This window comes from Babylonia areolata, chromosome 28 (assembly GCF_041734735.1).
Source record: "Babylonia areolata isolate BAREFJ2019XMU chromosome 28, ASM4173473v1, whole genome shotgun sequence".
Classification (NCBI taxonomy): Eukaryota; Metazoa; Mollusca; class Gastropoda; order Neogastropoda; family Buccinidae; genus Babylonia; species Babylonia areolata.
In genome coordinates, this window is record NC_134903.1 from 12073291 (window position 1) to 12089897 (window position 16607).

General features: G+C 43.2%; 2 protein-coding genes across 2 annotated transcripts in view; one reads left to right on the plus strand and one right to left on the minus strand.

Annotated features, from left to right (window-relative positions):
* Positions 1–155: 155 nt before the first annotated feature.
* On the minus strand, positions 156–11252 carry LOC143302076 (uncharacterized). Its single transcript, XM_076616588.1, has 4 exons — positions 10902–11252; positions 10048–10358; positions 4995–5206; positions 156–3729 (listed from the first exon to the last, which is right to left on the minus strand). Exons 1-4 carry the CDS (start codon positions 10922–10924, stop codon positions 3307–3309), a joined length of 969 nt encoding a protein of 322 aa, XP_076472703.1. The 5' UTR covers positions 10925–11252; the 3' UTR covers positions 156–3306.
* Positions 11253–11355: 103 nt separating this feature from the next.
* The window catches only part of LOC143301884 (ATP-dependent RNA helicase DHX29-like), a 68079-nt gene continuing 62827 nt past the window's right edge, over positions 11356–16607 (plus strand). The window contains 5 exon segments of the mRNA XM_076616312.1: positions 11356–11393; positions 12433–12584; positions 13240–13310; positions 15099–15212; positions 15865–15994. Coding sequence (XP_076472427.1) covers positions 12515–12584; positions 13240–13310; positions 15099–15212; positions 15865–15994 — 385 coding nt within the window. The 5' untranslated portion in view covers positions 11356–11393; positions 12433–12514.

Genomic DNA, 16607 nt, shown 5'->3' on the forward strand with positions numbered 1-16607 from the left:
TGTGTGTGTGTGTGTGTGTGTGTTGTGTGGGTGTGTGTGTGTGTGTGTGTGTGTGTGTGTGTGTGTGTGATAGACAAGCGAACACAGTAACATCAAACACATAAACACAGCGATATCAAACATTTTTAAAAGTGTTTATTTTCCCCCATGAATGGATATGTGTGTGTATATATATATATATATATATATACATGATACATTGACTGAGGTCATCTTAGATCCATGGATAAAACAAGCAAGCCATGACTAATGACTGGCAATAAACAAGGATAAAATCATTATGACTATTAACAGATTTTACTCTTTGGATCTTTTGACATGTTTAGTTTAAAACATTGTCCCCCATTTCACTTTTATTACCATACAAAAAAGTGTGTTGTGTTGTGGTATGGTGTGGTGTGTGTGTGTGCATGTGTGCATGTGTGTGTGTGTGTGTGTTTGAGGGGGCGTGTCCATGTAGGAAGCACTGACTGAAAAACTGAAAGAATCTGAAATTTTGTTTTGCATTGCATTGCATTGTATTGTATTATATTACTTTTTGTCAAGCAGATTTCTCTGTGTGAAATTCAGGCTGCTCTCTTTGGTGGGAGGGTGGCACCACAGTGCAAAGACACCCATTCATCTTTCTTTTTCTCTGTCTGCAAGTATAATCTGTTTTACTATCAAAGTGGACTTTTCGACAGAATTTTGCCAGGGACAATCTTTTTGTTGCCATGGGTTCTTTTATGTGCGCTATATGCATGCCACATTGGTTTATTGTCTCGTACAAAGAGAGATAGTAAAAAAAAAAATTAAAAAAAAACAAAAAAACTGAATGAAATGATAATCAAGAGTGAGAGGGAGTGTGTGTTTAAAGTAACGTCTAATAGAAGGATTGAAAGTTGTTCAAGAATTAGTTTCCATGACAGGATTTTAGTCCTTCAATCATTTTTTTATGGAAAGTCATAATCATATTCCTATGCCCCATAAAAGGAAGTGAAGAAGAAAGACAAGAGATGAAAGATTTAGTAAAGACTGCAAACAAATAAGAAAGGCAAGGGTCAAGGAAAGTGGTGGGGGCATCGTTAGCAAATAGTAAATAAGCATACACAGAAATACATCAGTAATTGAAAATACCAAAAGGGCATTAAAAACAACAACAACAACAACAACAAAAATCAGAACAAAAAGAAATCCACATCACTTCTGCTCTTTACTTTTATGAATGGAATAATACACACACACAATCAATAATGAAATAAACCATTATGACCCCACCTCCTCAAAAACCAGTATCACTGCTGTTCATGAAATCTGTGATTAATGCAATATCAAAGTAAAATAAGAAATGATAATAAAATCATGACAAAACCATAACGATAAACAAATACATGAACCACCACTATACACACAATCAATAATGAAATAAACCATTATGACCCCACTTCCTCAAAAACCAGTATCACTTCTGTTCATGAAATCTGTGATCAGTGCAGTCACTAAGTAAAATGAGGAATAATAATAAAATGATGACAAAAGCATAACAATAAAGAAATAAATGAACCACCACCACTACAAAAAAACACACCAAAAAAACCACAAAAAAACAACAGCAAAGAAAAAACAACGGCATAAAAATATCACTCACAAAAAACAACAATAAACAAACACACACACACAAGTTGTACAACTGTAACAGTGAGGTTCATCTAACAGCAAAATTCAAAGGAACAAAAAACAACAACAAAAAAACCCACAAAAAAAAAGAAAAAAAAAGTGCTCTCCTCCACACCAAAAAATATGCAAAACACAAACAACAAAATGAAAACCAACATCATTATATACTCTCCACCACATCCTACCATTCCCCAATCTCCCCAAAATAACAACAACAACACCACCCAACAACCAACCAACTAAACAAACACACACACACACACAAATGTTATTATGCACACTCACAACCAGCTGGGGAACCCTGAAATGAGACTCTTCTTGAGGCTGAAAGATCATGCAGGGTAGTCGAAGTCTGATCAAAATGGATCCAAAAGGCACACACCGAGACCACGCAATGCCACTCTGAGAGACTGGAAAGACACTGTACACACTGCCTGCATCCACATATATGCACACACACAACACACACAACACACGCACACACACATACAACACACATACTGCATTTATCTTTTACAAGCACAAATGAATCAGTCATAATGCTCAAACCAACCAGATTATATGTGAAATTATAAGGAGAGTTCACAATCTATATCTGCTTCTTTTTCTTCTTCGTTTGAGGGTTACAACTTCCACATCTACTTGAATGTATATGAGTGGGCTTTTACGTGTATGACCGTTTTTACCCTGCCATGTTGGCAGCCATTCTCCATTTTTGGAGGTGTGCATGCTGGGTATGTTCTTGTTTCCATAACCCACCGAACGCTGACATGGATTACAGGATCTTTAACATGCATATTTGATCTTCTGCTTGCATATACACATGATGGGGGTTCAGGCACAAGCAGGTCTGCACATATGTTGACCTGGGAGATCGAAAAAATCTCCACCCTTTACCCACCAGGCACCGTAACCGAGATTTGAACCCTGGACCCTCAGACTGAAATTCCAACGCTTTAACCATTCGGCTATTGCGCCCATCACACTCTGTATCAAAAGCACAACACACAGAACTCACACACACAGCATACAAGCAAACTGAAATTCTGAGGCTTACATCAGACTGTCCTTAGAGTTGGCAGAGTTTACAATCACCAATGATTAAACAAGGAGCGCATCACAACACGCATGCAAGCACACGTTCACGCATACACCCACAGATTTTGATTCGAAAGCATACACACAACTGTCTTGGAAATCATGAAAAAGTTCAAACATACACACACACATATATATTCTTTCTTGCGTTAAGACTTCATTCCTATACTTTCCAAAAACTCGGTTACAAAAATATTTAATTCTTCATCGTTAACTTACAATCTTTTGTTTTTGTAAATGTCCAATAGCTGATTATCTGTAAGTATTCTGACATTTGATTGTTTTTACTAGTTAGGTGATTTTATGTTTAATCAATTGGATTCCTTGGTTTGTTTCCATTTCCCAAATCTCCTTCTCCATTCCAAAGTTCTATTTTTTGTCACATTTGTAATTGTATGCAGTTTGTACACGTTCCCATACAAATAAACACATACACTGCACACTTTTTAGCGAACAGACGTTAATGTCCAACACACACACACACACACACACACACACACACATTTACAAACCCTCAACGCACCCCAATGCACAGTTTACAGTTCACTCCTTTCAGCTTTTCAGCCATGTGGGTGTAGCTCTGCCGTTGGGTTCACCATCACCAAAATCGTACGGCTCCATGCCAGCCAGTCTCCGAGCCTCCAGCGTTTTCGCCACAGACGGAAGCTTCTGGATACTCAGGTGCCTCTGCGTGGCGGGCGTCTTCTCCGGCAAAACCTTCATCTTCTGCGAGGCCCAGTGATTGGTCACGAGCAGCTGTGAGTATGCCGCCTGCTTCTTCTCAAGGTCACGCTTGGACGCCCAGGCTGCGGGGGTCATGCAGACGAAGGTCACGAAGCGCCACCTGTCTGGGTTGAGGGTGTGGGGGGTAGGGGGGCGGTTGTCATGGATGACCCGTGAGTCCCACAGGACCATGCCGCCCTTGGGCACGGGGACGCACTTCAGTGTGCAACCCTGGTCTTCGTACCACTTAACCTGTGCAAAATTATCACTATCAGTGTTACGAAAGTGTGGAACTCCCGTTGCAAAACATGAATCTTTATGGACATTTTACTGGGGCAACCTTTGCAGCGCTAAGTTTGCTCAGAGTTAAGAATGTTCCTATGTGTTAAGTACAGAACTCCAGAGGCAAAGCATGAATCTTTATGAACATTTCACTGCGGCAACCTTTGCAGCGCTAAGTTTGCTTAGAGTTAGTTCAGTTTCAGTTTCAGTAGCTCAAGGAGGCGTCACTGCGTTCGGACAAATCCATATACGCTACACCACACGCTTAGAGTTAAGAATGTTCCTTAGTATATTACAGAATTTACCGTGGAGTTAGGAACGTTCTTAACAATAAGCAAACGTGGTGCTGCTAAGTTCGCTCATGAATGCAACCCACTCCAGGTCCAATTCTTCCTATTCCTGTTTCACCTACTCTTTGATCATGCTGCCACCTTCCACGGCCTTTTCGAAGTTTGAACTTCTTGTCCTGTTTCACCTACCTGCTGTTTGTGTTTTGCCTGTTCAGCCTCATTCTCTTTTCCACCCTCTCTGTTTTGACAACGCACGCAGCAAAGACTCATCTACAATACAGACAGTATCTACGACACAGACAGCAGATCACCATCTATTTTCCACACTGCTAATAATAGCTATTTACCTGTGGTTTGGAAAGGTAGCAGAATATGACACAGACTATCTACAACACAGACAGCAGATTACCATCTATTTTCCACACTGCTAATAACAAAAGCTATTTACCTGCAGTTTGGAAAGGCGGCAGAATATTAATACAGACAGTATCTACAACACAGACAGCAGATTACCATCTATTTTCTGCACTGCTAATTCTTCTTCTTCGTTCGTGGGCTGCAACTCCCATGTTCACTCATACGCACCTGAGTGGGCTTTTACGTATATGACCATTTTTACCCCGCCATGTAGGCAGCTATACTCCGTTTTCGGGGGTGTGCTTGCTGGGTATGTTCTTGTTTCCAAAACCAACTGAAGGTTGACATGGATTACTGGATCTTTAACGTGTGTATTTGATCTTTTGTTTGAGCATACACACAATGGAGGGTTCAGGCACAAGCAGGTCTGCACATATTTTGACCCGGGAGATCGGAAAAATCTCCATCCCTTTACCCACGAGGGGCCGTTACTGAGATTCAAACCTGGGACCCTCAGATTGAAAGTCCAACGCTTTAACCACTCGGCTATTGTGCCCGTCCACAATGCTGATAACAAAAGCTATTCACCTGCGGTTTGGAAAGGCGGCAGAACTCACGTTCCACACTTTTCTTCCTGGCTTTGGGGAATGTGTTGAAGAAGAGCTGGTGGCAGTTGTGGGATTTGGTCAACACTCGCAGACAGTAACCGTCAACCGATGCTGCCTCCAGGTAGACAGCTCCTTGGTAGCCATGGAGACCTTGACGCAAAGCTGACTGGTCACAGTGCAACCAAAAACTGCCTGAAAATGAAAGTAGGGGGTGGGGTGCAGGGTAAAGAATGATATGATATGTTCAACTGGCTTGGCAAGCTATTTACTAATAATTATAAGGGACAAGCTCACCTGTACCAGTGTTGTGTTTGTGCCATAAATATTGATTCATAACTATGTAACCCAGTACTACCTGCCGCATGTGAAGTCTCCCAGCGATGGACCAGGCAGAAGAGGAAATCTTTCCCAACGGCTGTGAAGGCGGAAGAGGATGACCAAAGGGCAGGGGGAGCTCTTATCCTTGGCTGGAAATCCTCCTAGGAGACAGAGCTCCAAAGAAAAAAACCTGCACCTGCTGAGGCCGTCCTACATGTGGCAATATCTGCACTTGTGGGACTGTGAGCGTCACTAGGCGAGAGAGTGGGGAAGTGACTGTACAACTCCTCCTCGCTAAAAAAAAGTCACCTGTGCTGGTCAGGCAACCAGGCTAATGTCGGAACGACAAGCTAGCCCTTCAACACCCAGCTTTCCCAAGCCCTGCGGTGATGGAGAAGTGGTAACAGGGACAGCTAGAGGATGCTGCTGGCAGTTCCTAGTCATGACTCTGCATGCAGACAGCTGTGGGGAGATAGTAGTCCGCCATAGACTGAGGCAGATGTGGTGCCCGTATCCTCCCACTGTGTCTGAGCAGCCCTTTTTAGGGACAGTACTGCTCTTCCCCACATGGGGAAGGGGAGATAAAAGGATCCCTAAACAAAGCCTGCCTTGCCTAGTACCTAGTAGGAAACCGCACCTACTTGGACATCCAAGACTAGTGGTCGAAAACAGAAGAAAAGAACCAGGAGTCATGCCCTGACTCTGGGTGCCTGGAATGTTCGCACCCTTTTAGACAGAGACAACAGACCAGAAAGGCGCACAGCACTCATTGCTAGAATGTTTGATCGCTACCAGGTGGACATAGCAGCCCTGAGCAAAACCAGGTTTGCCGGTGAAACCCTGCTGGAGGAAGTTGGAGGGGGCTACACCTTCTACTGCATTGGGAAGCCAGATGGCACCCCAAGAACCTCAGGCGTGGGCATTGCCATACGAACTAAATTTGCACGACAGCTTGTCAGCCTTCCATGTGGAATAAACGATAGGCTGATGACCCTGCGTCTGAAGCTGTCCAAAGATTGCTTCGCCACAGTCATCAGCTGCTATGCCCTGACTATGACCAACCCTGATGACATCAAAGGCTTTCTACAAGGAGCTCAACTGCACCATTTCAGCGGTAGACAGAAAGGACAGGTTGATCATCCTTGGGGATTTCAATGCCCGCGTCGGCATGGACTTCTCCTCATGGCCAAAAGTCCTAGGACAGCATGGCACTGGCAAGTGGAACTTCAATGGACTGCTTTTGCTCTCGCTCTGCGCGCAGCATGGACTGACCGCCACCAACACCCTCTTCCAACAAGCGGACAAGTACAAGAACACATGGATGCACCCCCGCTCCAAGCAATGGCACATGCTGGACTATGTGATTGTCCGGCAGAGGGACAGAGGTGATGTTTCCATTATTCACTGCATGAGAGAAGCAGTCTGTTGGTCAGACCATTGCTTGGTATGCAGCAAGATGAACATCAGACTTGCACGCAAGCTCCAACCAGCCAGGCAGAAACCCCCTAGGAAGCTGAACATCCACCGCCTCCCTATCACCAAGGATGTGCTGCAGCAGCAAATCCACACAGCTCTCCAAGAAATTCCTGCATCGACTGATGTAGAAGAGGTATGGAGCAACTTTAGAGATGCTGTGTACACAGCAGCAGTGGACACACTCGGCTTTGTACAGAGGAGCCACAAAGACTGGTTTGACAAGAATGACTCTGGAATCTCCCAGCTCCTGAACACACTGCATATACGGCATCAGGACCACATTTCTGATAAAGACTGCCAGAGGAAGGAAAACCAGTTCTTGCAAACCAAGCAACTCATACAGAAGAGACTGCGTGAGATGAAGAACACCTGGTGGGAGAGAAAGTCTGAAGTGCTTCAGTCCGCTGCTGATGCTCACGACATGAAGCCCTTCCATGATGGTCTCCGAGCTGTGTATGGGCAAAGAGTCACAGGATCAACCCCTGTCCCAGCCTTGGACCAGACCACCCTCCTGACATACAAGAAAGACATCCTTGCCCACTGGGCAGAGCACTTCAACACCCTGCTCAACAGGGACTCGTCTGTATCTGACAAGGTAATTGCAGCCCTCCCACAGCTACCAGTCAATGACTTGCTAGCTGCCCCTCCCACCAAGGCCAAGACCCGGTAGGCCCTGAAGCTGACAACGTCAGGAAAAGCGAAAAGCACCAGGAGCGGATGGAATCCAGGCTGACATCAACAAGTATGGAGGCAAGGTGCTGACAGACAAGCTGAACACCCTGTTCCAGTCTATCTGGGAGAGAGGGGAGGTCCCCCAGGATTTCAAGGATGCTTCAATTGTCCACATTTACAAACGGAAGGGAGACAAAACATCCTGCGATAACCACCATGGAATCTCTCTCCTCTGCATCGCCGGCAAGATCTTCGCCCACATCATACTGAACAGACTGGTCGACCATGTCTCCAACAAAGTCATCCCTGAAGCACAGTGCGGCTTCCACTCAGGCAGGGGAACATGTGACATGGTGTTTGCCGTACGCCAGATGTAAGGGAATTGCCGTGAGCAGAACAAGGAGCTCCACATGGTCTTTGTAGACCTGACTAAGGCCTTCGACAAGGTGAACAGCCATGGTGTGTGGAAGATCCTCCAAAAGTTCGGCTGCCCAGACAGCCTAATCCAGCTGATTGCGTCATTCCACAATGGCATGCAAGCAAGAGTACAGGAAAATACTGACATGTCAGATCCGTTTCCTGTGGTAAATGGAGTGAAGCAGGGCTGCATCCTGGCACCCACACTGTTCTCCATTCTCTTCTCTGCCATGCTGATTGATACCTTCCAAGACTGTGACCAGGGCATCTACATTCAGTTTCGCACAGATGGCAAACTTTTCAACTTGCGGCTACTCCACACCAGGTCCAGGGTGTTTGAGGCACTGTTGAGAGAGTTCCTCTTCGCTGATGACTGCGCTCTTGCTGCACACACCCATGAGGACATGCAGTTCATTATGGATAGGTTCTCAACCTCCTGAAGGCGCTTTGGACTCACCATCAGCCTCAGCAAGACGGATTCCATGTACCAACCAGCTAGCTCACAGAACGCCAGTGCCTCCCCCTCACCTGCAATCAAGACTGATGACATAAAGATCAAGCCAGTCGACAAGTTTTGCTACCTGGGCAGCACCCTATGCAGCAACGGAGCCATTGATGCAGAAGTGACGCTGCGCACTGCCAAGGCCAGCTCCGCCTTTCGCAGACTCAACAACAGGCTGTGGAACAACAACATCAGGCTCAGCACCAAAACCAAAACCTACAGAGCTGTTGTGCTGACCACCTTGTTGTACTGCTGTGAAACATGGACGACATATCGCCGTCACATTCAACAACTTGAGCAGTTTCACCAGAGATGCCTACGAAAGATCCTCAGCATAAAGTGGCAAGGCAGGGTCTCCAACCTCCAGGTCCTGGAGAGGAGCGGCCTGACCAGCATTGAAAGCCTGCTGATCCTGTGCCAGCTACGCTGGACAGGACATGTTGTCCGCATGACAGACAGCAGGATCCTGAAGATGCTCTTGTATGGCCAGCTGAAGGAAGGCCACCGCGAACTTGGAAGACCTTGCAAGCCCTTCAAGGACACCTTGAAGACAAACCTCAAAGCCTGTGACATAGACATCACTTCCTGGGAAACTGATGCCCTTGACCACTCTCGCTGGAGGATGCTGTGCTCTAGTGGCATAAAGACGTTTGAAAACAAGAGAACGTTGGCCATTGAGGAGAAGCATGAGTGAAGGAAGCAGGGCTCAACTTTTCCCTTTCAACACCTGTGGGAAGTGCTGTGCATCCAGAATCAGCCTCTTCTCCTATATGAAGACACACACCGACAGATAAGCCTGCCTGCCTACTCATCCGTTGGTCCGATGGGAGACTCCAACATATATATGTGTAAGTATGTGTGTGTGTAATATATATATGTATATATATATATATATATATATATATATATATATATATATATATATATATATATATATATAACAAGTGTGTGCGTGTGTATGTATGCGTATGTCAATGCATGAATGCCTCTAAAATCCAGTTTTCAATTATTTGATCACACTTATTCATGGGGGAGTGGGGCTTGAAATGAACATGTATGTTTATTCAATAAAATATGAAATCAAATGAAACCAGTGTTGTGTGTTGAATCAAACTGAGAAAGGATATGAACTACAAAAATTATCCTTCTCTGAGAAAAAAGATATTTAAACTTTTTTTTATTTAAATCACTGTACATACTTTAGGAAGCAAACAAATTGTGTGAACATAGACACCAACTTGTTATTATTTCAATTATGGTAAAGAAATCTTCAGCACTATATGCAGTCACATGTATACTATAAATGATTATAAAATGCAAGCTTACATGCATTATGGAGGAGGGAAAATTGTTGACTGTGAATGGAACATTGAATTGATTTCCAGCTATCTGAGTTGGACAAAGTTGTGGAACAAACAACAGGCCCTTTTTGTGTGAATGTGCATGTGTTCTCATCATGTTTGTGTGTGATTGTGCATGTACGTGTGTTCAAAGAGAGAGAGAAAAAAAGAGATTGTCTGATCAACTGACACTGACAATCTTTATTTCATTTATTTCTTTTTTATCATTTTCATGCTCTAGATTTTAAATATATTTGAACAGTGCTAAGGTCCTCTATAAGCCACTGTTAGCAGTATTACCAATATACCTCTGTCATAATCTCTGTGTCCTTTTGGTGGGGGAGCAATCGCAACGCCATCAACGCTGGTCAGCAGTTTCTCTGTATCCCACAGTGCTGCAAAAACTGGCTTGGTTGCCAGACGCGTTGCCCATGCCATCTCTGAGTGTCCGATCGCGTAGTTAACCACAATGGATACACGGGATTTCATGGCCTCCGTTTCTGAGAAGCCACTGTGCCAGGTTTTGTACTGCTCCATGAACTCGTCACAGTCACTCTCAGAAAGCACATTCGGGACCACACAGTACCCATCTTGCTCCAGGGCTTGTTTCATGGCTGCCCTGCTCGGAGATCATAATATGCTTTTAAATTAATGTTGACTGTGAAAGTGTGAGTGTGATATAACATTGTGAGTGTATGTTTCTCTGCTCATGTATACAAATTCACACGCATGCACACACAGACACACACTTACACAGCAACAAAGTTCAAAACACAATTCATAACTTTTTGTTCATCAGTGATAGGTTTTGGAATGGGGGTGGGATAGGGGGAACCACTGTACGCGTGTTCACACATATAAGTGAACCTACATGCATAAATAGTATACATACTGGTTTTATCAGGAAAGAGATAAGTTTTCCTCTTGCCTTTGATCGAGTCACTCTCGAAGATGACTTATGCAACACGAAAGTTTCCATTCAACATTAAATATAATTAGTAAAGGGTAATTAACTGATACGATGTCTAATCTTAAAAATAAGCATATAAAAAACAAAAATCCAACGAGCAACTCTGAGAATGCTTTGTTGTCCTTAATTCCTTAATTTGTTTCACTTTCAGTTTCGGCTAGCGAACTGCGAAAATCAAGTTCGTATTGTTACCTCTTTTCTTCGTTTAGATCCATATTGAAACTCTCGTTACGGTGTTCAATCCACTTAAACACACGTAACCCAAATTTGTTGCCTGCACTTCGTTCTCTAGCTGCCACGAGTATGATGTTCTAAACTGTTAAACAGAAACAGTTGAAGCTTGTCTTTCAGATGATTGTGCAAGGCAACCGAAGTAGCGCGGCAAGGACAACTATTGTCATTTTCTTTGCTTTATAATTGTTTCCCTTTATTCCATGATCGTCTGCTCTCGAATTGAAATTGGTTTTCAGAGCTCTGGACCACGAAAACACCTTTGTTCCAGCATACACGTTGACTTTATGTGTAACTCACATTTGCAGTATTGTAATTTGTAGCTTTTAGCCTTTTCCATCTCACTATTCTGTTTGTTTTGCATTCCATACACTTCCGATCCATGTTTTACAACAGCGCCATGTGTGAGCACAAAAAAAAAAAGACCTCACAGCAGACGATTTTAAGCTCCGTGTACGGTGATTGTCTCTGTCTCTGTCTTTCCTAATCGAAGTTTCATTCTGTAGAAGATTCTCGCCTTCCATCATTAGTTTGCGATTACATTTACTGAACTAGTATTAAAATGATGTGTGAAAGTCACTAAGTAAGTTGAAGTCTGAGACTGGTTTGTACTCAAAATACTTATTTTACTCATTTGATCAAAAATGCATCACATCAGTCATATGGCAATCAGGGTCCATAATACAGACCCAGGCCAGTTAGATCAGCAGTTATTTATAATATATACATCATTGATCCGAGTATACACTAGATTCATAAGCAGGCTCGGTGTTTTTTTTGGAGAGGCAGTTAAACTGTCTATGATCCAGTTTGTCTCTATTAGGATGTGGGCAATCTGCTACCCACGCATGCCACAGTAATAGTAGGAACTTACGGACCGTGTAAAGGCCAGAAGGCCGGCACACTGATTCTTTCAAGTTCAAGTATGATAGGAAATGTGGGCAATTCTAAATGAGACTTATGGTTCCAAACTCCCCCGCCCCTCCATATCATTCCTTGCTTTTTGAAAGCATTCAGGTCACTTTTATGCCGGAATAAGACAGCTGGGAAAGCCATGATTCAGTCACTTTCATGAGTTGGTAGCCCAAATTTATTGCAACACAGCACAAGGAATAGGAATATTTATGATTGTATCATATGCCATCCCCCCCCCCAAAAAAAAAAAAAATTGTCAGTCACAAATGCTCACAGGTACTCTTTCCCAGTTTCTGTTTAATTTTTTTTTCAGTTATTTTTATTTTCATTTCTATTCACATGCACATACACAGTCTCTCTCACTCTCTCTGTGTCTTTGTGTGTGTGTCTCTCTCTCTCTCGCACACACACTGTCTCTCTCTAATGTTATTATTATTATTATTATCATTATCATTATTATTATTATCATTATTATCAGTACTTTTATGATTGTATTTCTACTTTCAATTGTGCATTTATTTGAATTTCGTACAAATGAATGGAATTCTGTACTCATATACTTCATGTCTGGTCACAGGGAAACTCCCAGACACATACAGTGAAGGAAGGGGAAGCAGGGAGTGGGAAGGGAAGCTGTCAGTTCTTCCTGTGTCATCACCATGGGCAAGCGAAAAACTAACAAGCAGGCACCTCTGACAAAGGAAGGGGCAGAGAAGCAAGAGGAAAAAGGTATCCAAAAATGATTTACTGTGTAGGGGTTGCGGTTTAGGACTTACCTTTAGCATGTTTATTTTGTTGAAATCAGTACTTTGGGGGAATCTTTAATCCACTCATCCCTGTCCCCAGAAAAGGTGTGACCAGATTCATGTACAATTTTATCTGTCCTCTCACATGTCTTGTGTGCGTGTGTGTGTGTGTGTGTGTGTGTGTGTGTGTGTGTGTGTGTCCATCTCTCTCTTTCTCTTTGAGTGTGTGTGTGTGTGTGTGTTATTGTTCATGAAAATTTCAAAACATCTTAAAGCCTTTCCATGTATTGCAGCAGAAGAAGAGGAAGAATGTTCAGGATTGTCAAGCATGTGACTCCCAGAACAAGAGAGTTCCATGTTCTTTGGTTTGGAAGACATCTCTGTGTGGACCACAGTGCACAACTAGCATTAAAGGCGAATAAAATCACTTGCCATATTTCTTCTTCTTCGTTCGTGGGCTGCTACTCCCACATTCACTTGTATATTACATGAGTGGGCTTTAACGTGTATGACAATTTTTACCAAGCCATGTAGGCAGCCATACTCCGTTTTGGGGGCTGTGCATGCTGGGTATGTTTTTGTTTCCATAACCCACCAAATCACTTGCCATGTTTCATTTTCAATTGTTTTGGTTTCAGCCAAGAAGACATATGCTTTGCCAAAGGCAGAGGAGAAAGGTCATGCTGGAGACATTGAAAACATTGAAAAGGTAGAACTCATTTGGTGTGTGCGCGTGTGTGTGTGTGTGCATGTGTGTGTGCATGTGTGTGTGTGTGTGTGTGTGTGTGTGTTTGTCTGTGCTTGTGTCTGTGTGTGTGTCTTTGTCTCTCTCTGTGTGTGAGAGAGAGATTTGGGGGAAACATATAACTCAATTCACTTTTCATATAACTTTTCAGTGTATTTTGGGCAACGAAAGAATTCTAAAGCATACACACCTCTTTGTGTATATGTCTACAATATGACCATTCAAACCCTTGTTCACATGGATTTTATGAGAACAGGTAATTTGCGGACTTTTAACGAGAAGGGAAGAGACTGACGACTGACTGAGAGTGAGAGACAGAGATGAGGAGAGAGAGGGAGAGAGAGAGAGAGGAACGTGAGCAGTGCAGACAAATCCATACGTGTTACACCACCTCTTAGGCAGATGATAGACCAGCAGCATAACCCAACTTGCTTGTCAGGCCTTGAATGCATGCTTATATGTTATTTGTGTACCTATTAGTATTGAGTGAATTTCTTCTACAGAATTTTGCCAGACACTTACATCACCATAGGTTCTTTTTCAGTGTGCCAAGTACATGTTACACACAGTACCTTGGTTTATCATCTTATTTGAATGACTAGATGCTCAATTTGATTATCCAGTCAAACGTGGGGGAAAGGGTGAGTCCATCTTGACCATTGAAGACGACATAATTCATCAGACGGGCTGGACTGACACTGTGAAAAGGCGAACAAGAAGATCTTAACCATTCTGCCACCTTTAATCACACTGTATTGACAGATAAGCATTTTTGTATTGTATTTGTATTTGTATTCCTCTTTTTTGGTCACAACAGATTTCTCTGTGTGAAATTCGGGCTGCTGTCCCCAGGGAGAGCGCGTCGCAGCACTGAGAGTGCCACCCATTTTTTGGTATTTTTTCCTGCATGCTGTTTTTTTTTTATTTGTTTTTCCTGTCGAAGTGGATTTTTCTACAGAATTTTGCCAGGGACAACCCTTATGTTGCCGTGGGTTCTTTTACATGCGCCAAGTGCATGCTGCACACGTGACCTAGGTTTATTGTCTCATCTGACTAGTGTCAAGGTCTAGTGGAGGGGGAGAAAATATTTGTGACTGAGCCGTGATTCGAACCACTGCGCTCAGATTCGCGTTACCTCTAGGCCATCACTCCACCATCACTCTTAACCATTTTGCCACCATCTAAATCACACTGTATTGGCAGAGTAGCATCTTAACCACTCTGCCACAGTGGAGTGTTGGCCTAGAAGTACTGTGTTTGCCTGGGAAGGGAGAGAATCTGAGCGCACTGGTTTGAATCACACTGGCAGTCGCCAATATTTTCTCCCCCTCCACTTGACCTTGAGTGGTGGTCTTGACGCAGTCTAGTGCAGCATGCATTTAGCGGACATTAAAGAAACCATGGCAACAAAAGGGTTGTCCCTGGCAAAATTCTGTAGAAAAATCCACTTACATAGGAAAACAAATCATCTTGTTCTTTGTTCGTGGGCTGCAACTCCCACGTTCTTTTGCATGTACACAGGTGGGCTTTTATGTATATGACCGCTTTTACCCTGCCATGTAGGCAGCCATACCCTGTTTTCATGGGTAGGAAAACATAAAATTGCAGGCAAAACAAACAAAAAAGAAAAGGGTGGCGCTGTCAGTGTAGCGACGTGCTCTCCCTGGGGAGAGCAGCCTGAATTTCACACAGAGAAATCTGTTGTGACAGAAAGAGTGACCCAAATGCAATACTAAACACCTTCCTCCCCAGGTGAGCATCCCGGCTAGTCTGGAGAAGGAGCTGGTGGACCTCATCCTCCACGAACACCAGCACAGGAAGCGTCTGGGCGTCCTCTCCAAGCGTATCACCACCAAGAAGCTCACTGTGAGGACACAGAGAGACTTGCCCTTTACTCTCTCTTTCTTTCTTTCTTTCTTCTTCTTCTGGTTTTGTAGATTGCAGCTTCTACATTCTGAAAAAAAAACAACAAAAGAAAAACCCAAGAAACAACACACACACACACACACACACACACACACACACACAAACTTCGACATTCTCTTGTGTGTACAAGTGGGCTTTTGCCTCACCCTCAGTCATCTCTTCCTATGGAATGCAAGGAAAGGGAAAACAAAACAAAAACAACCAAACAAATAAGAAACGAAGGGAAAAAAAAACAACAAAAAACAACAACAACAACAACAGTAGTTGTACATATTCTTTCATGGTGGAGCAGCCGGACAGAGAGAAATCTGATAGTGACAACAGCAAAAATTACAAATTTCGGAATACAGTGCAACACAGCACAACTCCACATAAACCACGCATCACATTTTGTAAATTAGCTTGAGAGTGAACATATGTGATAATGTGGCACATGGAATTATTAATGAAATGGTTTCTTGTGATTCTGTGACAAAAAGTGTGACTCAAAAAAGATGGATTTTTTTTAAAAAGGAGAAAAGAAAAAAAAAGAAGAAAAGAAAAAGGAAACTAACATTTTTTTTCACTGAATCCTACTCTTTCCTTTACACAGGATATCTACAACAGCCTGTCCACGGCAGGGTTTTCTCAGCGTCAGGTAGAGGGCGCTATGTCAGCTACGGTTGCCATGGGGGGCGACCTACATGATGCCCTCGACTGGCTCTGTCTCAACACACCCAATGGTATTGATTATTATTACTATTATAATTACTGTTATGAGCATTTTTACCTAATCTTAAAATATAAACCCTAGGTGTTTACAAATAGAATAAACAAAAAAATGTAAACGTCGAAAAGGCAAAATTGAACACAAGATGAAAACATGATTAAATGCCCCTTCCCCCCCCCCCCCCACCCCCCTTCCCCAACAAACACACACCCAAACCACACAACCACTGTACACACAAGTCATAGTATACAATCATAAATAGTACACAATCAAAAATACGACCTACAAATTCTGAAACTCTCAAACCCACTCACTCACTGATAGTCCTTTTAGTTCATACTGGAAATTCCAAAAGGGATAAGCTGTTGTGAATTATTCAGGAGGGGAAAAGATGGGTCTTCAGACTGGATTTGAAAGACTGCAGCGAAGATGAGTGGGTGAGAGGCTGAGGAAGTTGATTCCAAAGAGTGGTCTGTGTGTAGGGGTGTGTGTGTTTGTGTGTGTGTATCTGCCTCCTCTGCATCTGTTAACCCTGTAACACAGTACTACCTGCCATATTTGGGGAGTAAAACCTGATGAGAAAATCCGATCTGGAGAATGATATGCTCCGCCAGATTTGACTTGTT